This window comes from Papio anubis, chromosome 8, assembly GCF_008728515.1.
Source record: "Papio anubis isolate 15944 chromosome 8, Panubis1.0, whole genome shotgun sequence".
NCBI lineage: Eukaryota > Metazoa > Chordata > Mammalia > Primates > Cercopithecidae > Papio > Papio anubis.
The window spans coordinates 113,484,480-113,511,762 of NC_044983.1; the positions used below are offsets into that span (position 1 = coordinate 113,484,480).

The following is a 27,283-nucleotide window of genomic DNA, read 5'->3' on the forward strand; positions in this document are numbered from 1 at the left end:
GATTTTCAGGCCCACTCTAGACCTACTGAACCAGAAACTCTGGAGCGGGGAGGGTCCAGCAATAGAGTCCAGCAATCTACGGTTTAATGAGCTCTCCAGGTGATTCTGATGCACAATAAACTTTGAGACCCACTAGCTTCGGGTATAACCAGGTTTTCCTGGTTTGTGGTCAGGCAATACTCATTAGTCTACTATCAGCTTGTCCGCTGCTTAATCTTCATTAGTCTTCCAAGGAATCGAGTGTTCAGCAAAGGGCATACTCGCCTTCATACCAGCCTCCTCAGAGCAAACTCATTCCCTCACTCATTGTCACTCTCTTGCTCATTCTTGTCTGAGGTTGTAGGGCAGTGCCTATCAGTCTTTACTGTGCTCATGAATCATATGAAAAACTTGTTGAAAGGCAGATTCTCATCTAGGATGGCCAGAGCAGGGTCTGAGAGTGTGCATTAATAACAAGCTTGCAGGTGCTGCTGCTGGTCCAGAAACCACACAGAGGTGACTGGAGGAGCTCATATATGTGACACCAAGTGTATGCTAGAGAAAATGACAACTGTAAAGGACACGTACCAGTTAATTTGTACAATATGGGAGATCTAAATAATGATGAATATTGTAACAGTTTTTCTGGTAGTTTTATTTTTATTTTTTTGAGACGGAGTCTTGCTCTATCACCCAGGCTAGAGTGCAATGGCACTATTTCGGCTCACTGAAACCTCCATCTCCCGGGTTCAAGCATTTCTTGAACCTCCCGAGTAGCTGGGATTACAGGCACGCGTCACCATGCCTGGCTAATCTTTGTATTTTTAGTAGAGACGTGGTTTCACCATGTTGGCCAGGCTGGTCTCAAACTCCTGACCTCGTGATCTGCCTGCCTCAGCCTCCCAAAGTGCTGGGATTACAGGCGTGAGTCACCATGCCTGGCCTATCAGGTAGATTCTTAAACGAGAGACTTGAATGAGGAATTTTTCCATTGCAGAAATTTTCTTCTTCTTCTTCTTTTTTTTTGAGACAGGTTCTTGCTCTGTCACCCAGGCTGTAGTGCAGTGGTGCGATCATAGCTCACTGCAGCCTCAGCCTCCCATGCTCAAGCAATCCTCTCACCTCAGCCTCCTGAGTAGCTGGGACGATAGGCATGCACTAGCATGCCCAGCTAATTTTTTTTACTTTTTGTAGAAAGAGGGTTTTGCCATGTCACCCAGGCTGGTCTCCAGCTCTTGAGCTCAAGCAGTGGGAGGCCTGCTGCCTTAGCCTCCCAAAGTGCTGGGATTACAGGCGTAAGCCACCATGCCCAGCCCAGAAATGTTCTTTAGCTCTGCTTTTCTACTCCTTGGGTTCCTTGTGCTCCCACTCTCCTTTCTTCAACTCCTTCCCACACAACATCCTCATCCTTCCTTCCCACTCCCCCACTTTGTCCCTACTTTGTCTCCTCTCTGGTTCTTTCCTTCTGAAGCTTTATCTGGCTTCTTTGTTTTTCTTTCTTTTTTTTTTTTTTTAGACAGAGTCTTGCTTTTGTCTCCCAGGTTAGAGTGCAGTGGCACAATCTCAGCTTACTGCAACCGCTGTCCCCTGGGTTCAAGTGATTCTCCTGCCTCAGCCTCCTGAGTAGCTGGGATTACAGGTGTGTGCCACCATGCCTGGCTAATTTTTGTATTTTTAGTAGATACAGGATTTCACTGTGTTGGCCAGGCTCGTCTCAAACTCCTGACTTCAAGTGATCCCCCTGCCTTGGCCTCCCAAAGTGCTAGGATTACAGGAGTGAGCCACCATGCCTGGCCTATCTGACTTCTTTGTTGATACTTACATCAATTCTCATGAACTGAAAAGCCAGAGCCAAAATTTTGGAGGAGATCAAGTAGGAAAGTCATAAGGGAAAACTTAAGAAGGCCTAACTTTACCACCTAAAACAGTTTATCAAGTTGTAAATCCAGATACTCACCACTGAATTCTGATTTCCCTGGTGTTCACCATCCAATAGGCTATAGTTTTGTTATCCTTTGGGCTCATCTCCTTAGATGGGAAAGAAATCAAGTATGGGCTGGGTTTTCCCATGAGCTTCCAGACTGGCAAGTTTCCTTTAACCTTTGAAAATTACTTCAAAGTTTCCCTTTGAGGAAAGCTGGTGGTATACACAGCTGATGTCTTTGCTGCTGGATCTGACTCCTTGGCTGAGCTGTAGATGTGGAAACCAGGGTAGGGGAGTCACTTTAATGTTTGCTGTAAGAAAATGGCAGAAGGGGACCGTAGAAGATGTGAGAAAATAAAGCAAAAGGGTAAACAATCCTCAAGGAAGAAAACCCAGGGCTTCCTGTGTGAGTAGATTCCTAGACAGTTTCTTTCTGCCTCTTCTTCTTCCTCCATTTCTTTGGCAATAGAGGTTCCTCTGTTACTGGTAGAGGGTTTGACTGCTAGTTGTCCAGGTTCTCGGTGTTTTGAACAAAGAATTGGACAAAATGCACATCAAAGCAAGGAAGAATGAAGCAACAAAAGCAGAGTTATTGAAAATGAAAGTATACTCCACAGAGTGGGAGTGGGTTGAGCAGTGGCTCAAGGGCCCCAGTTACAGAATCTTCTGGGGTCCAAATACCCCCTAGAGGTTTCCCATTGGCCAGCTGGTGTTCACACCATGCAAATGAAGTAGCGGCCTGCAGTCAGTCCGATTGGTTGTGGAAAGCAACCGATCAGAGGCTGAAGTGAAGTTACAAAGGTTAGGCTTCTATGCAAAGCAAGACTTAGCCCCCAGTCAGAGGCTGAAAGGAAATTACAAAGTTACACTCCCATGTAAACGTCTGATTGGTTTCCATGATTTTCCATCTGCCTTGCAAAAAAAGTTGGGAGTAGGGGGCTTTGCAAAGGGAGTAGCCTCTGGTTCTTTTGTTACTTAGGCATGGAAAGTTGGGGTTTTCCTTTCGATTCAGTTATATAAAGTCAGCGTGAAATCGGCCTCAGGTTCCCTCCCTCTGGACCCTGTTCTCCTGCCTCACTTCCTCCACCAGAATGTGCATCCCTCAGAAGTTCTTATAACTGTCGAACAGTCCTTGAGTTATATGGTTTGGAGGAGGAGTATCAGCTTAAATTAAAGAGCAGAGGTTTTCCTTCTGTGCTGTGTTTTTATGTGCTTTTGGCATCCCTGGACCACATTGGAAGAAGAATTGTCTTAGGTCACGCATAAAGTACACTAACACTAATGACAGCTGATGAGCTGAAAAAACAAAATCTTCACAAAAACATCTCATAATGTTTTAAGAAAGTTTACAAATTTTTGTTGGGCCACATTCAAAGCCATCCAGGGCCACATACGGCTGTGGGTTGGACAAGCTTGCTAGCATGGTGCCATCCGACAAACATTAAAAATACACATGAGAAAGCATTTTTTTTTTTTTTTTTTTTGCTTATGAGCTAGCTTGTTTTTCCTTAACTTTTTTTTTTTTTCTTTTCATGGGACTAAAATTAGAGAGGAAAATTAAATATCAATGTTAGGCAGAATGAGCCACTAAGAAGAGGTGTGGGACAGACATGTCCTGGGAATGGAGGAATAAGGCAGAGGCTGAGACTGAAAGTAAAATCTGATTTGGGTCTTGAAGGCTAAGGAGGAGGCAGCATGGAACAGCGATAAGAACATGGATCTTAGAATGTGTATCCTGACTCTAACCTTTACTGAGTGAGTGACTCTAAGCAGGCTGAATATCCCAGTAAGATAATGTATAGAAGCACTGCTTCTATACATTCTATACATTATTATAAGTCAGAAAATACATGCAGGAAATAGAAACCACTCTAGCGATGGTCTGGATGTTTATATGCACCCCAAATTCATATGTTTAAATCTTCACTCTCAAGGTGACAGAGTTAGTAGGTGAGGCCATTGGGAAGTGATTTGTTCAAGAGGACAGAGCCCTGATATGTGGGATTAGCGCCTTTATAAAGGAGGCTCGAGTGAGACCCCTCACCACTCCCACCATTTGAGGACACTCCTGGGAGGTGCTACCTATGAACAAGGAAGTGGGCCCCCAATAGACACCAAATATGTTGGAGCCTTGCTCTTGGACTTCCCAGCCTCCAGATGTATGAGAAATAAATTTCTCTTGTTTGTAAGTCACCTAATCTATGATATTTTGTTAAAGCAGCCTGAATGGACTAAGATGGTATTTCAATCAGAATAGAGTTTAAAATAGAAAAATAAGTGGTTACAAAATGTAGGTGAGATGGCAGGAACTGAAGACACAGGGCCACTGATAAGCTTCAAGGCTTCTCTTGCAGCTGCCACCCAGTTCAGGAGGTTGCAGGAAACCACATTCACCATCATAGCTGCCCCAGAGCCTCAAATCGGTTTTCACACCAGCTTTCTGGTGACTGCACAAGCTCCCATTTGATGAGCATGTGCATCAGCCAATACTGACACTAAGGAGAATGACCCTCTTCCATTACACTTTCTAATCTCATTAGCGTACAACTCATCGCTGGACTCTAAATTGTATCAAACTTAACAGTCAAGGAAACTGAGAATATAATTTTTAGCTTTCTGGCCCATGTGATACAAGACCAAGTGGAGGCAGAGGTGGTGGAAATGGATATTAACAACACGTAGTATAAGTATTAAGTGCAGAGAATCAAGAAATGCTAGTCTGCATAGGAGGAGCAAGTAATGTTCAGTGAAGTCAGCCCAGAGATTGGTGTCAGGGTTTTGGAAGGCATTAAAATATATATCTTCCCTTTACACTGGAGAGAAGCCCAATGATAAAGGGAAATGGAAAAGAAGGAAATATAACTGGATATATTTCTCATTCACTCAATGAAAATTAACAATAAGTTTCTATTCTTTATTTTTTTTAGTTTTAGTTTACTTTTTGTAGACAGTCTTGCTCTGTCACCCAGTCTGGAGGGCAGTGGCATGATCATAGCTCTCTGCAGACTGGAACTCCTAGCTTGAAGCCCTCTTCCTGCCTCAGCCTCCTGAGAAGCTGTGACAACAGATATGTGCCACTGTGCCTGACTATATCTATATATTTTTAGAGATGGGAGTCTCACTGTCCTGCCCAGGCTTCTCTTGAACTCCTGGTCTCAAGTGATCTTCCTGACTCAGCCTCCCAAGTAGTTGGGATGACATGCGTGAGCCACTGCGCCAGAATTCCATTCTATCTGGCTAAGATTCTATCCGTCTTAGGATTTCATTCTATCTGGCTACAATAATAAAGATAATATCACAGCTTGCTCACACCCTGTGGCTGGACCCCATATCTTTTTCCCACCCACCTACCAAAAGACTGAGGCCCATTTTCCATTGGCTCTCATTCAGACTCTGTCAGTTAGGATCTTCCCTTTCCCACTCAATCCTCTAGGGTGATAAGCACATTTTCCAGCAGCTCTGGAGTCACGACTGCTTACAAAAACTGTGCCAATCCAAACAAGTCCAGCTGGAAGGTGCTGGACTTCCTTTCCTCTGCCATCTTCCCCGCTGAAATCACAGGGAGTTTTGAACCTCATGACCAGCAGACAGGAGCTGAAGCAAGAGACACAAGTCTCATTTCCCTAGGGAGAAGCACAGAGCTGTTAGAATGGTCCCTGCCTTATTCTTTCAAAAAATTTTTACACCCTCAAAAACGGCACAATTGAAGTAGAAGGTCAAACAATAATTGAAATGGAAGGATAAACAGTACACGATATTACGAAACTAAAATGAAGCCAAAATGTTCTCACTCTTTCACCTCAATATAACCTCCAGAAAATCAGGGAATTTTTCTTTTATTTTTTTTTGAGACAGTGTCTCATTCTGTTGCCCAGACTGGAGTAGAGTGACATGATCACAGCTCAATGCAGCCTCCACCTCCTGGTGATCACCTCAGGTGATCCTCCCACCTCAGTCTCCTGAGCAGCTGGGACTACAGGCACGTGCCACCATGCCTAGCTAATTTTTGATTTTTTTGTAGAGATAGGCTCTTGCTATGTTGCTCAGGCTAGCCTCAAACTCGTGGACACTAGCAATCCTCCTACCTTGGTCTCCCAAAGTGCTGAGATTAAAGGTGTGAGTCACTGCACCTGGCCTTTGTCTGTCCTACGTATTGTTATATTTCCCTGCAATCTGTATTGGGGGTAAGAGACAATGACTCCTATTGAGGTGGAGGGCATCGTGTTTCAGAGAAGTTGGCACTCAACAACTATTTCATTTGCTCTTCCACATTTTCTAGCCTCTTTTGCAGTTTGGTTGGCTGTACAATTAGTTCTGGCCAATTAGTGAGTGAAAATGACATTTGTAGGCTATGGTAGTTAAAAGCCTAGAGCTTTCTCCATCTTTCTCTTCCTTCCCTGAAGCAACTTTGGGAACCATTGTCTTGATTCATAATACAGAAGAACCCTGGCCCTCTGAGTCATTAAGAGCGTACCCCTGTCCCATGACCTGCATCAGGTTTTACATGAATAAAAGATAAAGTTTTGTTGGGCTGAGTCACTGAGATTTCAGGGATTATCTGTTATTGCAGCATAGCTTAGACTATCTTGACTAATAAACACTGCATTATTCATATATTAATTCAACTGACATTTATTGAGTGCTCCAGAGTGTTAGTCACAAGAGCATTTAGGAACTGGCAAAAAGATAAGCAGCTATAGAAGCAAATTCTAAGAGATATGAAATTCAAAGGAAATTGTCAACACTTTTCTGGCTCAGCTTTTATGAAAATCTTCGGAGTTCAGTAGCTCTTTGTTCAATGGAACAGAAGTGCTAAGTAATTTGAGACTGCCATATGTGTAGAGAAGATGCAAAAAATGAAAATAATTATTCCTTACATGTTTATGTGCTTCACATTTACAAAGCCTGTTAGAAATGCATGGTCTCATGAGAAGTTTATCAATAATATTGTGAGGATGATATGTGAGGTATGATTGCTCTCATTTCACCCTGGTGGAAAATGAAACTTGGTCAGGGGAGAGCCACATTGCTGATAAATAACAGAATCAAATCTGAAGCTGTTTTGAGCCAATGTCCCATACACCAAGCTTCCTGCTAATAGATAGCCTGATACATTGAGGCGTAAGTTAAGGAGGGAGAAATGGAGTAGCCCAAAGAACTCTGGTGAATAGTTTTGATGTAAAGAGTAAAAATGTTAGTTCTGACTCAGTGAGTAATAGTAGCCACATAGGTCTTAAACAGAGCATCTTTGTATTTAATGTACCTTTTGCTGTGCCACCTGACTCCATGGCAATTGTTAGGAAGTAAGCAAAGAAGCAAGACCAGGTTTGGACATTTAAATCTTCAGAATCAAATGCAGGGAGAAGAATTACAGAGCGCTAGGAAGGGCTAGGATCTCACCTTAGTCCTGGCCATCCCCTGTGATAGTTTCTGGAAAATTTTGGAAAATGGCTTCTCCCTGGGACAGTTATCAAAGGCATATGTTCTAGGATTATAGATCCAGTTCATAGTAACATGAAATGATACCTTCTAGGCTCAGTAGCTAATAACCACACAAATGTTGTGGTCCCAACTACAGATTATCACTACATAGCTGGAGGTATTAGAGCCACATAGAGACTTTGGCACCTGATTGGAAAAGTTGTTCCAAGTCGGCCTCAGAGGGAGGCTGTGCATCTCTCCCAGGTCCTTGAACCTCTTGTTTCCAGTGCCAAAATTAACAAATGTTAGAAGCAGACTCTCACTATTCAACAATGTGTAAGCCATAAACTGAAACAACATTAACATTTTAAGAATCAATCTCAGCATTAATCTAGCATCCACATTCTCCCTTTACCTCTACGAAAAGTCTATTTCTGCAACTTGGCTTATACCATCTCTAGAAGTTCCCTCTTGCCTTCTATCACCTAATGTCTCTCAATTCTTCAAACCCTAACTCAGGGTTTCTCTTCTTCTGGGAACCTTCCCCTGTCCATCCCTTCCAAGTTCAGACCATACATTTAACCATTCAATTCACATCTATTGAATGCTTGCTTTATTGCAGAAACTGTCTTAGGCATTGGGGACACAACGGTGAACTGGAAAGCTCAGATCAATGGGCTAACTTCCAGTCTAGCAGACCACAGTATTTGCTTCCTGCTATCTGCTTCTATAACAAATTCAAGGACTACTACATTGGCCCTCACAATATGCTGCTGACATGAATCCTTGGCTATCTTTGTGCAGATAAGCTCTTTTATGTCGACAGCCATTTGTGTGTCACACATTTCTGATCTCTGCAGTGCCAAGCAAAGGAGTAGGCTAATTGATGAATATCTACTAGTTTATGTAAGTGACTAATATTATCTTGTGTCATAGAACTAATGGGGGTGAGGAGGAAGAGTGAGGGAAGGGATGTGTTTAGACTTGGTTTGCCTAGAGCACAGACCCAGAGATGTGTTAGAATAATGAGTAATAATAATAATAATGAATAAACCACAGGCACCGGCCAGGGCCTGTTTATTACCAAACTCATCAAGGAAGTATGACGGTAAACCTCTTCTGGTTGAATGACTTAGCTTATACTACTTGTTTAAGCTTACCAAGTGAAATTCCGTCATGAAACATAACTTTTTTTTTTTTTAAAGGATTCCTAAAGGTTGACTTTTGAGTTGTGATTTCTGGGGACACAGTCAAGACTTGTGATTACCTGTACATCTGATTTATGGGGAATCATTTGTGCAAAACCAAGAGCGGCACAGTATCGAAGAGTATAGATTCTCCTCCTTTTAGATAATATGTACTGCAGAACTTTTTACTTACTGAATTCGTTATATAGGACCCCAAGTCAATTTACATAAATGTTTTTGCACAAATGTAAAAAAAATTGACTATGGAATTATGGTTATTTTTAAAGCCAGAGAAATCCTAATTTCACATGAAGAAATTGAAGCATAAATACCCTAAATGACTTGTCAAAGATCAGGCAATCAGTGAGTGTCAGAAGCTGAGCTGAAATGCAGAACTCACGGCGTCTGCCTGTGTACTTTACGCCACATCACAGTAAAGTGTAAAAGCATGTTAGAGAGTTGCAAGCGTGCCTTTGAAGCCGTTCTCTATCTGTCATTATAAATACCCAGCCTGATAGAGCTCAGTGGTGTTCTTCCAAGAATGTGAAGCATAGACTGCAGAGAATCCACAGCAAGAGGGGTTAAAATTAAACCTGCGGGAATTAATCTCCAACTTTCTAGGCACGGGCAAAGTGAGAGTATATCAATCAGGGAAGAAAAAATGCAAAGTCCAGAAAATGAGACAATATCTTAACGTGCCATAGAATATGGAAAGCAGGAAAACATGGCGAGGACTGAGGCCTATGCACGGTCATTTCCCAGACCCCCAGATCCTTGTTTATTTACTCCCTTGTGTTAGTTTCTCGTGGCTGTTATAACAAATTATCACAAACTTCCTAGCTCAAAACAACAGAAATATATTTTATTGCAGTTCTGGAGACCAGAAATCCAAAATAAAGGTGTTGGCGGGGTCATGTTCCCTCCTAAAACTCTAGGAGAGAATCCTTCCTTCCCTCTTCCAGCTTCTGGTAGCTCCAGGCATTCCTTGGTCTGTGGCTGCATCTCTCCAGTTTCTGCCTCCGTGGTCATGTTGCCTCCTCCCTTTCTGTGTGTTTTCTCCCCTGTGTGTCTTATAAGGATTTGGGTGAGGATCTCTGGACAGCATTTAGGCCCCACCCAGATAAGCCACGATTGTCTCTTCATCTCCTGATCTTTGATTACATTTTCCAAGACTCTTTTCCCAAATAAAATCACATCACAAGTTCCAGTGTTTGACATGAATATTCTTTGGGGGCATTATTTTTTAGCCACTCTCCCACTTCTATTATTACACATATTCATTATTTGGGTAATTATTTTTGACAACCCTCATCCGCACTGAGAGAGTTCATGGGGGCCATAAGCCTTGTCTGTTTCACTCACTGCTGCTCCCAAAGCACCTAGCACAGTGCCTGGGACATAGTAGATGTTTAATGATATTTGGTAGGTTAATAAAAATTTATTAATTTCTTATTATATATTATTAATTTATTGATGAAAATGGGTTTTAATTTTATTAAATTAGTAGTTTGCTTGCCTCAAGGAGTTTACGATCTAGTGGGGGAGTTAGCTAGCTAGATATTTCACATACATAATAGTGTGGCAAGTGCCAAATAAATAGAGCCTAGATTTTGAAAAGCTTTTAACGCTTTTGGATTTTATTCTATAAAACAACATTTAGATGGGATTTCCAGGCATAAGCAGTAATATTTAAAATTTGCTATTTTGATAGTAAATAGCAGTTTTATAGCTGTTGTGTAATTTCAAGTACAAATATCTATTATGATTCATGCTCAACTACATTAGCCCACGGGATTATCCTAAGGGGTAAATTATATATTTGGCATAAATCCAACCGCTGGAAAATACTCACTTGAAAAATGCACAATTATGTCATTTTTGCGGTGCATTTTATAAATAAATCTGAGTCTTCAAATCAGAATGTTCTTGAATGTTGACCAGCACCTGTGAATTATATAAGATCAAAACATCATTCAATGTTGAATACTATTTTGAATGTTCATTCATTCATTCATTCATTCAATCCTTTCATAGATATTCATTGAGATCCTACTGTGTGTTGTTCTGGGAGCTGGAGGTGCAATTTGAATAAGAATGTAGTCCCTACTTTTAAAGGGCTCATTGTCTATGTTACCCAGATTCTCCAGAAAGCAGATGCATATGACAAAGTAAGAATTTCAGGAGGCTTATTGGAGAGTAAGCTGTGAATGTGAAAGGGTGAGGAAGCAGGATTGGACAAGGGAATCCTTTATGCCAAAAAGCGGATATGACAAAGGAAAGAGGGAGGAGGAAGGATGAGGAAGAGAGAGCATCAGACTACAATGCAGATCTGATGAAGTCTTAGCCAACCCAAGATTCCCTACTAAAGGAGTCCTGATTTGGCCCTGGTGCCACTGTTATACTCAGTCATTGGCTGGGGCTGCCCGAAAAGATCATGGCCTCAGCTTCAAAGCTCAGGCAGAACTTGAAGGCATTAACAGCTGGAGGCTGTCAGCTAACTGCACTCCTTGCAGCTAAATAGCCAGTTCTTTCTTGAAGGGAGATCACAGCGACGCAACCCCATGGCTGCCACATAGTGTGATCGGGATGAAGGCAAATAAACAGGCAATTTAGATCCAGTAAGGGTAATGACAGAGTGCCATGGGAGCTTAGCCATGGAGCACCAAACTCCAACTTCAGGACAGGAAAACTTCCAGGAAGAAGTAGGGTTTAAGAGGATGCCTGGATTGTAAGTAGGAGTTAGCCAAATGAAGGAGGCAGGAGTAGGCAGAGAGTGTTCAAGGTTGGAGAACATGATATACAAAGCCTTGTGGGAGAGAAAGCATGGCACATTTGAGAAAATAGCAAGACCTGCTGTATGATTTTAGTATCACATTGCAGGGAGGTGATAGCAAGGGACAAAGCTGGAGAAGTACATGGAGGTAAAGAACGGAGGGCCTTGTCCACCCCATTAAGAAATGCAGGCAGCATAACCACATACAACACGGCCTGTAGATATGAAAATACAAATACCAACAATTTTTCCCCATTGGACTTTGTAGAGAATCCTGAAGACCCCATATCCCAATTCTCTGTGTTTAGATACTAGTGATCCATAGGAAAAGGCAGCTATGTTACCTATGAGGAATAATAACATTCATTATTACCCATTGCTCTTTTGTCCACTCTTTTTATTCAAGGTTACACAGTTCATCTCCCAGTAGGAGAGAAATCACAAGACTGATCGGTTTGGTTGGAGAGAATGGGAAGCACAGAGCCAGGGAGCTCTCAGAAGCATCAGGCCAAGGTAACAGAGCAAAAAGCTGACGAACCACACTGGGTTCCGAGTATCAGAATAGGGACTGGAAAAGAGCCGAGAATGTTTTGTGCTACTTCTAACTTAGAGAGAAGGATTTTTAAAATGAGCCCTGGGATTTCACTTATATGATCCTATTCTGAGAAAATAATCATAAATTTGAAGATTTATAATGATTGCCGAGGGCAGTAATGATGGCTAAAATCGAATTGGTGATTGCCATTTTCATGCGAAATGGTTCACATTTGATTTTAGATAATGCTTAGAACAGCCATGTTATACCTAAGAGGCAGGAACTCCTTTTTTTTTTTTGACACAGAGTCTCATTCTGTTGCCCAGGCTGGAGTGCAGTGGCACGATCGCAGCTCACTGCAAACTCCGCCTCCTGGGTTCAAGTGATTCTCATGCCTCAGCCTCCTGAGTAGCTGGGATTACAGGCACACACCACCATACCTGGCTAATTTTTGTATTTTTAGCAGAGATGGGGTTTCACCATGTTGGCCCAGCTGGTCTAGAACACCTGACCTCATATGATCCGCCCACCTCGGCTTCCCAAAGTTTTGGGATTACAGACGTGAACCACCATGCCCAGCCAACAGGAACTATTAATCGTGCCCCTTTTTCCTATTAGATTTTTTTCTTTTTTGTTTTGTTTTTTGAGATGGAGTTTCATTCTTGTTGCCCAGGCTGGAGTGCAATAGCACAACCCCGGCTCATTGCAACCTCTGCCTCCCTGGTTCAAGTGATTCTCCTGTCTCAGTCTCCCGAATAGCTGGGATTACAGGCCTGTGACACCATGCCCCGCTAATTTTTTGTCTTTTTAGTAGAGACAGGGCTTCACCATGTTGGTCAGGCTGGTCTCAAACTCCTGACCTCTTGATCCGCCCGCCTCGGCCTCCCAATGTGCTGGGATTACAGGCATGAGCCACCACGCCCGGCCCCTAAGAGAAAATTAAAGCTAAGAGAGGTTAAAGAACGTGTCCAAGGTCACATAGTTAATATGCACAGAAAGGTTAAACAAAGCATTGTTTTAATTTCAATTTTATTGTAGAGACAGTGTCTTGCTCTGTTGCTCAAGCTGGAGTGCAGTGGTGCAATAAGCTCACTGTAACCTCAAACTCCTAGACTCAAGAGATCCTCCTGACTTAGCCTCCTAAGTAGCTAGGATTACTCCTTGCTGATTTTTTTCACCGTGTGTGTGTGTGTGTGTGTGTGTGTGTGTGTGTGTGTGTGTGTTGGTAGAGATTTTTTTTTTCTTTCTTTTTGAGATGGAGTCCCTCCAAGCTGGAGTGCAGTGGTGTGATTTTTTCTCACTGCAACCTCCGCCACCCAGGTACAAGTGATTCTCCTGCCTCAGTCTCCAGAGTAGCTGGCATCACAGGCATGCACCACCATGCCCGGCTAATTTTTGTATTTTTTTGATAGAGACGGGGTTTCACCATGTTGGCCAGGCTGGTCTTGAACTCCTGACCTCAAGTGATCCACCCGCCTGGGCCTGGGATTACAGGCATGAACCACCTCATGCTGAGATTACAGGCATGAGCCACCGTGCCTGGTTGAGATGGAGTCTTTCTATGCTGCTCAGGCTGGTCTCAAACTCATGGGTTCAAGAGATCCTCCTGCCTCAGCATTATTTTTTAAAATTACAAATGACCTAGAGGGAAACTATTAATTTTGGGTATGTATATATTCAGGAATATTAAGTGGTTATTAGAAAAATGTTTTCGAGTTGTCGTTAATGACATTAACAAACATATATGTTATGATTTTTAGTGAAAAAAGTGGAATGTAAAATCTTACAAACATCATGATCTCCTTTTAAAAAAACTGCTTCATTGAGATATAATATATACACCATAAAATTTACCCACTTCAAGTGTATAATTTAATGATTTTTGGAAAATTTACAGAATACAACCATTACCACAATCCAGTTCTAGAATATTTCCATCATCTTCTCCCCCTCGAAAAACCATTCATACCTTTGTGCAGTTAATCCCTATTTCCATCTCCAGTCACAGACAATCCTAACATACTTTCTTGCTAACAGATTTGCCTTTCTGGACATTCTGTACAGTGTGTAATCATGTCACAAGTGGTTATTTACATCTTTCTTCTTTCACTTAGCATAATGTTTTTGAGCTTTACTCACGTTACAGCATGTTCAATGGTTTGTTATTTTTAACTGCTGAATAGTAGTTCTATTGTATGGTTATATGGCATTTCGCTTATCCATTTACCAGTTGATGGACATTTGGGTTGTTTCTACTTTTTGGTAATTATGAATAAGGCCGCTATAAACATTGCCTGCAAATCTTTGTGTGGACATACATACAATTTTATTTTTCTTGAGTATATGTGTAAGTGTATAATTGCTGGGTCATATGGTAAATGTGTGCTTAACTTTTTTTTTTTTTTTTTTTTTTTTTTTTGAGACAAAGTCTTATTCGGCAGCCCAGGCTGAGGGGTGCAGTGGCACCATTACAGCTCACTGCAACCTTGAGCTCCCAGGCTCAATCAATCCTCCCACCTAAGCCTCCCAAAATGTTGGGATGACAGGCATGAGCCCATCAGCAGTTCACAAGGATTCCAGCTTTTCCACATTCTCACCAACACTTGAAGTTATACATGTTTTTATTCTAGCCATTCTGGTAGATGTGAGGTGATGGCTCATTGTGGTTTTATGTATTTACATAAAGACCAATAACGTTCAATGTTTATAAATAAGCTTATTTTCCATCTGTATATTTTCAAATATTTTGCCCATTTTTATTGGGTTATTTTCTTACAACTGAATTTTGAGTATTCTTTATATCTTCTGGGCTCAAGTCCTTTCTCCCAGTTTCTTTCTCTTAACAGAGTCTTCCAAAGAACAGGAATTTTTAATTTTGATGAAAAATATAACTTTTTTCTTTTATGGGTTGTGTTATTTGGTGCATTGTCTAAGACATCACTGCCTAATCCATGGTTCCCAAAATTTCCTCCTATATTTTCTTCTAGAATTTTTACAGTTTCAAGTTTTGCATTTATGCCCATGATCCATTTTTAGTTACTTTACCATAATGTGAGTTATGAAGTTTTTACTTTTTTATTTTTTTGCATATGGACAGCAAATTGTTCCAGAATTATTTGTTAAAAAGACCATCATTATCAACTGAATCACCTTTGTTCTTTTATTGAAAATTAGTTGACCATATACATACAGGTCTATTTTTGGACTCTATTCTGTAACACTGACCTATTTGTTCATCTTGCAACCAATACCACATTGTCTTAAATTCTTTAATTCCAGCGATTCTCAACTGAAAGTGATTTTGCCCCCTGCCTTCCCATCACCAGGGGATATTTAATAAAGTCTGAATACATTTTTATTGTTATAACGGAAGAGGTGCTACTGCTATGTGGTGAGAAGAGGCCAAGGATGCTACTAAATATCCTTCTAAATACAGGACAGTCCCCAAAACAAAGAGTTATCTAGTTCCAAATGTCAATACTGCCTCTACTGAGAAACTCTGCTTTTGAATTTATGATATAAATCTTTAACTCATCACATGCCTTCAAGTGTATTATATTATTTCACCTGTAGTATAAGAATCTTACCTCAGTATATTCTCCCTGCCTTTACACTATTGTTGCAATTTTACTTCTACATGTAATAAATATTACAACACATCATTATTATTGTTTTTTCCCTTTTTTTAAGAGACAGGGTCTTGTTTTGTCCCCCAGCCTGGAGTGTAGTGGTGCAGTCACATCTCACTGCAGCCTTGAACTCCTGGGCTTAAGTGATACTCTTGCTTCAGCCTCCCGAGTAGCTAGTACTACAGGCACATGCCTCTGCACCCAGCTATTTTTTTTTTTAATTTTTTGTAGAGATGGGTTCTTGCTATGTTGCCCAGGCTGGTCTCAGACTCCCTGCCTCAAGCAGTCCTCCTGTCTTGGCCTCCCAAAGTACTGACATTATAGGCATGAGTCACCACTCCTGAACATTATTATTGTTGCTTTAAATAATTGATCATCTCTTTAAAAATTAAAATAGGAAGAAGAGTATTTATATTTACCAATTCCAAGGTTCTTCTTTTCTTTGTGTAGATCCAAATTTCCACGTGTTTATTTTCCTTGTGTTTTAAGTGCAAGTCTGTTTCTGATGAATTCTTTTAGCTCTATATACATCTGAAAAAATTTTTATTTTGCCTTCATGTTGAAAGGTAGTTTTCTGGAGTATTTTTTCAAACTGTTGGAAAGCCAGGGATAGTGACACACACCTGTAGTCCCAGCCTCTTGGGAGGAGGTGGGGGAATCACTTGAGCCCAGGAGTTCAAGAACAGCCTGTGCAACATAGTGAGACCAATCTCTAAAACATTTTTTTAAATTCTAGTTTGACGGATTTTTTCCTACAATATCTTAAAATGTTTCTCCACTGTTTTCTAGCTCACGTTATTTCTAATGAGAAATCTGTTATCATCCTTATCTTTGCTCTTTTGTATGAGTCTTTTTTTCTCTAGCTGCTTTAAAAATTGTTCTCTTTATTACTAGTTTTAATAACATTGGTTACAATGTACACCATTGGCGTCTCTTTCTTATGTTTCTTGTACTTGAGTTTTATTGAGCTTCTTGGATGTATAAGTTTATACTTTTTAATCAAGTTTGGGAAATATTTAACCATTACTTTTTCAAATGTTTTTTAGCCCCTCCTGTTTGGGCCTCCAATTACATTTATATTTAACTTATGATGTTGTCCCACAGCTCAGTAATACTCTATTTGTTTTTAAAGAAGAAGAAATTTAAAAAGTAAACAGCAATCATCAAAAACCTGGAGTGATCATAGCAGGAACCAAAGACAGATTAAGATACTGAAGTACCAAAAATCAATGCAAAAGATATAACATGGGGAGTTCTAGTGGGGGCTGGGAAATCCACGGGGCGTACAGACTCTTTAACAATGAAATGGAAGCCAGACCAACCTTAAGGCATCTGACCTGCCATCTTCCTAAAGACCCAAGAGTGAAGAGATTAGATTTAGCACCAACTCAGATATAAAGAGCATGTCCAATTTTGGTCTTTACAACTTAGAAGACATATAACAAAGCAGAAAAGGGTTCAGAAAAGAGCAGAAAGATGGCCAAATAATTTTCAAATAGAACCTCTGAAGAAAGGATAAATGAATTTGGGTTGTTTACCCAGAAAAAGAAAGGCCAAAGTTCTACTTAATACTTGTTTTCAAGAATTTAAAGTTGGAATCTGACTAGATTCTACATCCCCAGAACACAGAACTAGCTGCCACCACCCCCACCAAAAAAGTAAAACATTTAAGATTTAGGATTGAAATAATCAACTGAGATTCAAAATAGCAAGAATTTTGTTTGTTTTGTTTTTCCCTTTCTTTCTTTTTTCTGCCTTTCTGCCTTCCTTCCTTTCTTCCTTTCTCTTTCTTTCTTTCTTTCTTTCTTTCTTTCTTTCTTTCTTTCTTTTCTTTCTTTCTTTCTTTCTTTCTTTCTTTCTTTCTTTCTTTCCTTCTTCCTTCCACCTTCCTTCATTCCACCTTCCTTTTCTTTCCTTCCACCCTTCCCTTCCCTTCCACTCCTTCCTTCCTCCTCCTCCTTCCTTCCTTCCCTCCTTCCCTTCCTTCCTTCCTTCCTTCCTTCCTTCCTTCCTTCCTTCCTTCCTTCCTTCCTTCCTTCCTTCCTTCCTTCCTTCTTTTTTGACAGAGTTGCTCTCGTGCCCAGGCTAGAGTGCAATGGCAGAAGATTAGCTCACTGCAACCTTTGCTCACCAGTCTCAAACAATCCTCCTGCCTCAGCCTCCTGAGTAGCTGGGACTACAGGTGTGCACCATCAAACCTGGCTAATTTTTGCATTTTTTGTAGAGACAGGATTTCATCATGTCACCCAGTCTGGTCTTAACTCCTGGCCTCAAGCAATTCACCCCCCTCAGCCTCCCACAGTGCTGGGATTACAAGCGTAAGCCACTGTGCCTGGGCAAGAATTTCTTGATTCAGGAGACATGAAGGTTTGGAAAAGTCCACCACTGGTAGTGGAATTTGTTCCCAGTGCTTTATGCAACACAAGTACAACACCATTCATAATCAGAAGTGAATGTTTTAAAATGGTGACTGAAAGTCTATGAAATGTTACATAATTACTGTGAATAGATCCATTTAATACCTGCACATTTGATAAGCTGTGGGTTATGCCAGACATTCCTAACCCCTTGGCTGGCTAAAGAGAGCTGGCAAGGGAAGCCAGAGAATCACTGCTCATAAGCATGTTTTTCTCCTGGTCTTCGTGTCAGTTTTCACTGCATAACAAAACATCCCACAACTCAGTGCCATAAAATAATTATTTATTTTTCCTCATGTAGGGTTAAGTGGCTTGGGTTCAAGTGGTAGCTGCTGAATTGGCTCTGTGTCTGAGTGTTTGCTGTAGAACCTGGGTAAAGGGGAAACAGCTACCTGAAGGAAAGTAGTCGTAATAAGGATGAGTGAAGAGCCAGAGGGCAAGCCCCACTGCACAAGCACAATTCAGCCCTTTGCTCATGTCAAACCCACTAGCATCTCATTAGTCAAGCTCAAAGTCAAGGGAAAGGAAAATACACTCTATTTTGTGGAAGGAACTGCAAAATATACTCAAAGCATGTGGACAGAGAGGGGCAGAAAAAAAAATGAGGTCAAACATACAATCTACTTCCCTCTGCAAAGAGAGAAAAAGCCAACTTACACAGGTAGCCAAAACCCAAGTGGCTTGGTATTAAGGTGCCAGTTATGAGACTGGTCCATGCTCCAGGCACATTCTTCTTTGCATTGGCTGTCTTAAGCTTCATTTCCCTCGTTGGTCTTATAACTGAACTTGCCCTTTGATACTGCTGTAGACGGGAGATGACCAGAGGCTACACCATGGGTTGAGGGTTACTCTAGGTTGGAGTGGTATCTCCACCTTTCCCCTTCCTCTATATCCTTCAAAAGCAAAAACCTATCTACCTTCTATGTTTCTTATCTGAACTAATGGTTTTACAATCTATCCAGTCATTCAATTTGGAAACCTGAGCTTCATCTTTAATTCTTCTTTTTCTTCATCCCGTCATCCAATTGTTTTAAATCTCTTTAATCTACATCTGAGATGAATTTCTCTCCAAGTATCTCTGCTACCTTCCCCGTTTAGATCCCTTTTGTCTTTTATTTGGATTACTGCAGTGACCCTAACTGGTCTCCTGTCACTATCCTTGATCTCCTCAGTCCATCCACTACACTGCAGCCAATTACCTTTGGAAAAAGCAAACTAGATCATGTCAATGCCTGCTTAAGCAAAAGTCAAAGAATACACAGACACAAGTGCATACAAACACACGTAAACACACACACACACACAATAAAGAATAATACCAAAATCTTTATCATGACACTCAAGGGTCTCCAAAATCTGGCTCCCTTTTCAGCTTTATTTCATTTCACCCCACCTGTACTCTAATCACACTGAGCTACCTATTCTTTAAACATGCCACCCACTTCAATACGTTCTTGTATGTGTAGCTGATATTCGCCATGCATGGGATGCCCTTCCAGACAGCCTCTGTCAGACAAAAATTTCTAATCAAACATTACTGTTCTTTCAGAATTAATCATTCTTTCCTTTGTGTTCCCATGACACGCTGTTCATAATGTTATCATAATGCGGATCTCACATAAATGTGCATGTATCAATTATTCACAGAAGCCCCAGGAAGAAAGAAGAGCATAAATAACTTTTTGTACAATGCAGAAAACTTTTCAGGAAGCACTTAGCCTGGAAGTTGTTCTTTCTCTTTCTGAGGTCCAGGGTGTTCTATAGAGCTCATACCATTAAATTTTAGTATACACCAACAATCTATATAGCTGTAATAGGCAGTACTGCAGAATAGGCATTGTGCATCCTACGGCCCAGCAGTGCAAACGTTTGTGCAATAGAAAATTAGGAATAATAATAGCATGAGTTACAGTAAAATATCCAATAAACACTTAAAACCTGAACCTTGAGAGCAATGACAGAAAAAGAAAATGACAATCCTTTGTAACACTATGCCAGCTTTGGTATAAAAAAGTAAGCAAACAGCCTAGCAAGGGACCAGTTTGGGGCAGCAAATGGATGGAGCAAATAGGCATAAAACCAGGAGGTAAACTAGAAGAATTAGGTCCCACCATGATGGCGACATTCCCTTGGGTGACACTGTTAGCAAGACTGCTCACACTGTAATTAAATTTTAGTTATATCTGCATATTGGTTATGGCTTCATTATTAAACTTTAATTCTGTATATATATGTTTGTGTAATGAATACACATATATGTATTTATTTGTATCTATTTAGTATATTATATCTAATGAATTATAAAGTGTGGGTTCAATCAAGCTGTTTAATCTTTTTTCTTATTTCTATTAAGTCCTGGGGAGGAAATGCTGTTGCGTTTTGCCAAAGTTAGAATGGACTCAACCCTAAATTAAAATAACTATCTAATGCTCAGAACACACAGACCAGATACATCACTGAAGAATGTGGTCGATTAGCGGTGTTTTTGGGGGGATGGGCCATATCTAACAATAGTTTATAATACAGTATCTTAAAGTTCTTTATGGTTTTATTCAGTTATGAGAGGATCAAGGCAGGAGCTCATATTGTATCCAGTGTAAAACTCATCACTGTTTCTGGCATATCATAGGTGCCCAATCAGTGCTCACCGATATAAATTTCATGGGCACCAGAAGGATGCCTATTGATGTAACCTGGACTGTATTGGAAACTGACGTGCTCCAAGGAAGGAGAATGCTAGGGTGCTCCTAGCATTCTGGAGAAGAGCCTCAGTGCATTACTGTGTTGTTGCTCAATCAGGTGAATGGAATGCGAGGTTAGGAGGGTGCCTATGGCAGAGATTTCATTACTTTTTCACAACACACCTTAGCACAGGTCTAGTCTGTCCAGCTTCTAGGAAGATGAATAATTAAAAGGAAATGGTACGTGTCCGAATCAGCAGTGTCCATGCACACAGAGTTGAATACGGTGAAACAGCCTGGAATTTTTATTCTGGTTTTATATTTTTTTGCTTTCTCATTTTTTTGTTAATCCACCTAGCTTAGTGAAATTAAGTGTCACAGGCATAGAAGTAAATCCAAGCATTTCTATCCAGCATTAAATTCTTTCTGTATCATAAAGCATACCTTTTTTCATAATATGTAGCATTATTGCATGATTTATTTTCAGTCTTTTGCAATGAATAATCTCAAAGTCACTATCCTGTTTTAGTTGAAGGCAAGGGAAACTATAAAATGGCACCAAACTCACATGGAATTAGCTGGGGAATCTGCTGTATCTATTATTCCAGCTCAAGCAGAATTGCTCTGCAGCTCAGTAACTGTAAAAAGACCCATTGATAGCAACCCCTTTCATTGCAGTGGCACTTTACATGGCAATGATAATACATGATAACTCAAGCCAACACAGAACAAAATATCTGTGGTATAAGATAACATCGGATTTTATCAGTGTGAAAATTTGGCCTAATATTGCTTGCTTGGATCTAAATGTCTTTCAGCCAACTTGATTTAAGATGTTAATGCCATTTTCTGTGGGTGGAAGTATGGAATTGTGATTTCCTTTTGTGTTTCAGAGGCTTGTTGGAGAAACATTAGATATCAAGGCTCCATGTGGGCCAGACCCTGCATGTTTTGAAAGGGCTCTATGTAGGTACTCATTACTCATCTAAGAAAACCTTTGTACTCAGTATGTTTTAACTGGCTGAATGTAAACTAAAAACAAATACTACTATATTTACCAATTCTTATATGTCCCAGGATATCCATTTTTAAATGCATAATTCGGTTTAGTAAGTGTTCAATGGGCATCTATTATACACTGTGCTAGACATTCATGATAATACAAGGACAAAGTTATCATATAGAAAAGGGAGAAAAAGCATACAAATGCTATACAATATGGCAAAATGTTGGAAGAATATATACAAAATGCTTTGCTAAAGGGTTCTGAGTAGAGTGACATTCCAAGATGGAAGGAAGGAAGAAAGATTCAAACAGCCATTGGTCAGATGCTCTTTGCAGTTATCAATGTTTGACATGAGAAAGTGAATGAATGAATGATGTATTTTGTCAGATAAATTATGCAGGGTCATTATGATGTTTGCCCTATGGAAATTAGAAGGGTTGGATATTCAAGACAGAGGAAAAAACACAGGCAATAATACAACAGCTAGTAAAAACACAGCAATACTGGGGAGGAAAAAACACCAAATGGTTTTGTTGGATGTGAAGAGATTTACATAGAATTGGAGTCACTAAAGTACACTGAAGTCATGCTTTTTTAGAACTATAAAGTTAAGATGAGAAACTTATATTTAATTCAGGGGTAGCAATCAAAACTGGGAAATGATATGATTTAAATAGGGCTTCAGGAAGATGGATGTAATCTTGGCCACATGACTTTGAACCAGAGAGACCTAGGCATGAATGTTAGTGCCACCAGTTAGCTCTCTGTGGGTAACTTAATCTCTCCAAGCCTCAGACTCTTCATCAGTAAAATGAAGATAATAAACCCACCATGAATGTATAAATCCATGGAACACCAATACCAGGATAATTGTTATCTCCAGGGACAGAAGGTCAGGAATGGGATTGGTGAAGTGAGGACAAAGGAGACTTCAGCTGTTGCTGAAGCAAAAATGGCAAAAGGTGAGCATTGTCCATACTCCATGTGAAAAACATTTATATTATTTTAAGCGTATCTAAATGTTTGAAATACTTCATAAATATATATTTTAAAAAGCCTAAGTTGTAGCCATGGTTGCCGGACATACTATTTATCAAGTGTGAGAAAGCCCTGGCACGTGGCTGTATCTCATAAATAGGAGCTATTTCGTTATTGTTTTTACAATGTTGCAATTAGGGCAGTGAAACAGAAAATAAAGGATGAAAGAGAAGTGGTGGAATAAAATTGTAGGGCATGGAGTACTTCCACTTATAGCCAAAATAGAATAACAGAGACTGAGCTTGCCTTCTTTCTTAAAACCACCTAAAACATGGACAAAGTGTATGAAACAAAGTTTTTCAAGATTGTGGACATCAGACAATGAAGAGCGGTGTTCCCAGAGAGATGGGAAACAAACTATGTAAGTCTTATAAATGCTCCAGCTTACTGACTGAAGAGTTTCCTGGGCTTGGAGCAGGAGAGGGAAGTCAGGTGGATCCCAGTGGTCTCTGTAAGTTGAGGAGACAAGGGTGAGAGTCCAGGGAGGCCAAGCTTTCAAGCACCTAGAGTTTGCAGGACAGAATATAGGAGAAGTGAGAGCTGCCCAGACAGAGGACTCTAGGAGACAGAGGACTCTAGGAGATTTTTAGAAGGTACATCTTGCATATTCACCTGAGTAATAATCAGCATATGCATGTAAGGACACTACCTAATGCCAGAAAAACAACCATCCAAAAGGATTAGAGGAAACAGCCCTTAAGATTTCACACAAAGCCATTAAGATTGCCTGCTTACACCAGCAAGAACAGAAAATAGTACTGATGGCAGCAGTGGCCTATCTGGAATGGCTGCTGCAAAGACACCAACTGCAGTGGTGGAGGTACTGCCAGGATGGCATGTTCCGTGGAGCTGGTGGAAGCTGGGGACAGGTGGAAGTCCCCCGTCCTTCTGAGTTGGAGGGGTAGGACCCCTGCTCTCCCAGGCACAGCTGCAGCAGGCATTGGCTTGCAGGTACCCCTTGGCAGAAACAGCATGGGCACCATGAACGGAGGTAGAAAGTGGACAGGCTCCTGGACAGAAAGCGGTGGGTCCCTGGTGAAGCCCCAACTTCAAACCAGGGATTGTCTAAGCCTGGGGGCTGGGTCTCCAGTTCTGTGGACCAGAGTGAGAACTTACGGTGCATTTTCCAGGCCTGCCCATGGCTGCCCATGGACCAATCAGCATGCCTCTGAACTTCCTCCCCTCTGAAGCCCATAAAACCACTAGACTTAGCCAGACTAGGGCAGATGATGGGATGACCTACCTGTGGAGAGGAGCTACCCACTGTGGGTCTCCTCCCAGTTGAGAGCTGAACAGACATTGAGACAACCTGCCTGCAGAAAGGAGCTACCCACTTCAGGTCTCAATAAAGCACCTCTTTGCCTTGCTCACCCTCTGGTTGTCCATGTACCTCACTCTTCCTGGATGCGAGACAAGAACTTGGGACCTGCCGAATGGTGGGACTGAAAGAGTTGTAACACGAACAGGTCTGAAATACGCTCTCCTCCCCACCCCCACCCCACTTGCCACATTTCAGGCATGAGAAGGAGAGAAGAGAGAAGAACTGTGGCCCTTCGGGGAGCCCAGACCTAGAAACTCCCTGAGCCAGGGCTATGACTTCATCTTTGGGGCTCTGTGGTTCCTAATGTCTCCAAGCTCCCAGGTGCCACCACATTCCCCAGTGCCCACAGTGGAAGCTGCTTGTGGTACGCCCAGTCCAGCTGCAGCCTCACAAAGAGCTGGCACCTGTGCCAGTGCCTGGAGCTGCCTTCCCCACTACAGTCAGTGTGCCTGGCTGTGAACAGTGGCCGGACACCATGCTTGCCACTCTGAGCCTGGTTTGCCCTTGGCAAACATGGGATCAGGGCTGGAAGCATGAGCCAAGTGCAGCCTCCAGGCTGAGTGAGCGGAATAAGCTCAGTGGGCCCGAGCAAAACTTGGGCAAAGGCACCAACTGCCACAGAGGTTTCCAGCTGGCAGAGCAACACCCCAAGGAGCCTGTGACAGTATAATTCATAAAGCATCAATAAAGTACTCAGAAGGGCTTTATTTTACTAGTGGAGAAAAATTAATCCTAGATAAAGTGCTTCTCTGATCCTACATAACAAAACTTTTTTTTTTTTTGAGAGGGCGTGTCACTCTTGTCGCCCAGGCTGGAGTGCAATGGTGCGATCTCGGCTCACTGCAACCTTCACCTCCTGGGTTCAAGCGATTCTCCTGCCTCAGTCTCCCCAGTAGCTGGGATTACAGGTGCTTACCACTATGCCCGGCTAATTTTTGTATTTTTAGTAGAGATGGGGTTTCACCATGTTGGCCAGGCTGGTCTCGAACTCCTGACTTCAGGTGATTTGCCCGCCTCAGCCTCCCAAAGTGCTGGGATTACAGGCATGAACCACTGCTCCTGGCCCATAACGAAAGTTTATAACAAGACCCAAAAGAATCAAATTTTTAAATTTCCAAGTAATTTAAATATATTGTGGAACAAATCTCAAAATATTTCTAAGAATGTAAAAATATATAGCATCCAACAAAGTAAAACTCATAATATTTAAAGACTAATTTGACAAAAGATATATAATACCTGTACACTGAAAACTATAAAACATTGCTGAAGTTAATTTAAACAAACTTCAACAAATGGAGAGATAAATATATTATGTCCATGGATCTGAAGACTAAATATTTTTAATTTTTTCCAAGTTGATCTATAGATTCGATGCAATACCAGTGAAAATTCATAAAATTTGTAGGGAAATACAATGGACCTATACTAGCCAAATCAATTTTCAAAATGAAAAACAAAAGTTATACTATCTGATTTTAAGACTTATCATGAGGTTATAGTAGTCAACCCAGTGTCAGACTTATGTTAATATAGGGAAATAGATCAATGGTACAAAACAGATAATCCAGAAACCAAAGTAGAGAGACCAACACACATATATGATCAACTGATTTTTCACAAAGTGAAGAAAGAGTTTCATTCAAGTTTCTAACAAATGGTGCCAAACAATTTGCAAATACAAATAAGAAGAAATTTTGGTCTACCTTGAGCCACATACAAAAGTTGAGTGAAAATGGATCATAGATCTAAATGTGAAACATATAAATATACAACTTATAAAAGAAACATAAGAGAAAAATCTTTATAACCTTGGATTGGGCAAATATTTCTCATTTGTGACACCAAAAGCATGATATATAAAAGAAGAAAGTGAACTTTATCAGTATTATAAACTCTTCTTCAAAAGACACTGCGTGTTGGCTTGTGGCTATAATCCCAGCACTTTGGGAGGCTAAGGTGGGAGAATCGCTTGAACCTAGGGCTTTGAGACCAGCCTGGACAACATGGTGAGACCCTGTCTCTACAAAAAAAAAAAAAAAAAAATTAGTTGGGTGTGGTGGCAAATGCCTGAGGGTGAGGTGGGAGGACTACTTGAGCCCAGGAGCTCAAGGCTGCAGTGAGCCATGTCTCCAAGAGGCAAATGGCATATAAGCAAAGGAAAGGATCAACATCATTCTGAAAAATGCAAAGTAACCTATGGTGATAGAAAAAAAGCAAATAGTGGCCTGGGCGTGGTGGCTTACACCTATAATCCCAGCACTTTGGGAGGCCAAGGCGGGTGGATTACCTGAGGTCAGGAGTTCAAGACCAGCCTGGACAACATGGTGAAACCCCATCTCTACTAAAAATACAAAAATGAGCTTGGTATGGTGACATGTGCCTGTAGTACCAGCTACTCAGGAGGCTGAGGCAGGGAATCACTTGAACCTGGAAGGCGGAGGTTGCAGTGAGTCGAGATCACACCACTGCACTCCAGCCTGGGCAGCAGAGCAAGACTCTCTCTCAAAAAAAAAAAAAAGAAGAAAGCAAATAGTAGTTGCCTGGGAATAGGGAGGACAAGGGGACAAAGTTGCCTGAGGTAACTTTTAAGGGTTATGGCTATGTTTTCTATCTCATGTGCTTTATAGATGTATCCATATCAAAATTTATCAAATTACATACTTTAAGTGCAGTTTATTGTAATGTAAATTGTACCTCAATAAAGACATTAACATGATTATAGAGAATGTAATCTTATTGGCAGGAAAGAAAGGAAGAAATCAAAGATGACAAGAGACTGTCAAGATTTCAACTTTGAGTGACTGATGAATGTGGTGTTTCTGTAAATGAGAAGGAGAACAAACAGACTGGTAGAGATAATGATGAGTTCATTGGAGACATATTGAATTTGAGATCCTGATGAGTTATTCAGGTAGAGATGTCCAACAGACAGATGAAATCTAGGTCTAGACTTCTCAAGAGGCATGGGCTGCAGATTTTTAAAAGGGTAGAGACCACGTCACAAAAGTGATTACTGAATTGCTGGAAACAACAGGTGAGCTTGCTAAAGGGAAATAGAAGTGTGTGGAACTTCGAGTAATATCTACACCTGCAGGCATAGAGAACAAGAAAAGAGTGAAAATGGAGGCAATGGTTGGTAAATCATGAAATGCAGGATTGAGCATGGTCACAAACTGAAGGCCATGACAGTGTTTCAAAGACTAAACAATCTCTAGTATCAAACACAGCATTAAAGTTGAGGAAAATGAAGACTGGGCAAACAAGTGGCAGGATATCAGTAATCTGGGTAAAAACAAAAATAAAACAAACAAACAAACAAAACAACTTTGGAAGGATATTAGAGACCAAAACCTGATTTTGAGGGGCTAA

General features: G+C 40.9%; 1 protein-coding gene across 3 annotated transcripts in view; it reads right to left on the minus strand.

The window, feature by feature from the left end:
* Positions 1 to 5,043: 5,043 nt before the first annotated feature.
* Positions 5,044 to 27,283, minus strand: part of SAMD12 (sterile alpha motif domain containing 12) — a 469,495-nt gene continuing 447,255 nt past the window's right edge. The window contains exons 5-6 of one of the 3 annotated variants that reach the window (XR_651001.4): positions 10,364 to 10,455; positions 5,044 to 5,526 (exon numbers count right to left, since the gene is read on the minus strand). Coding sequence is in view for 1 of the 3 variants with exons in the window: in XM_009213516.4 (XP_009211780.1) it covers positions 10,427 to 10,455 (29 nt within the window). In the remaining 2 variants the exon portion in view is untranslated. Of the gene's footprint in view, positions 5,527 to 5,968; positions 10,456 to 27,283 lie in introns of those variants that run through there. The other 2 variants (XR_001905821.3, XM_009213516.4) reach the window with 2 other exon arrangements.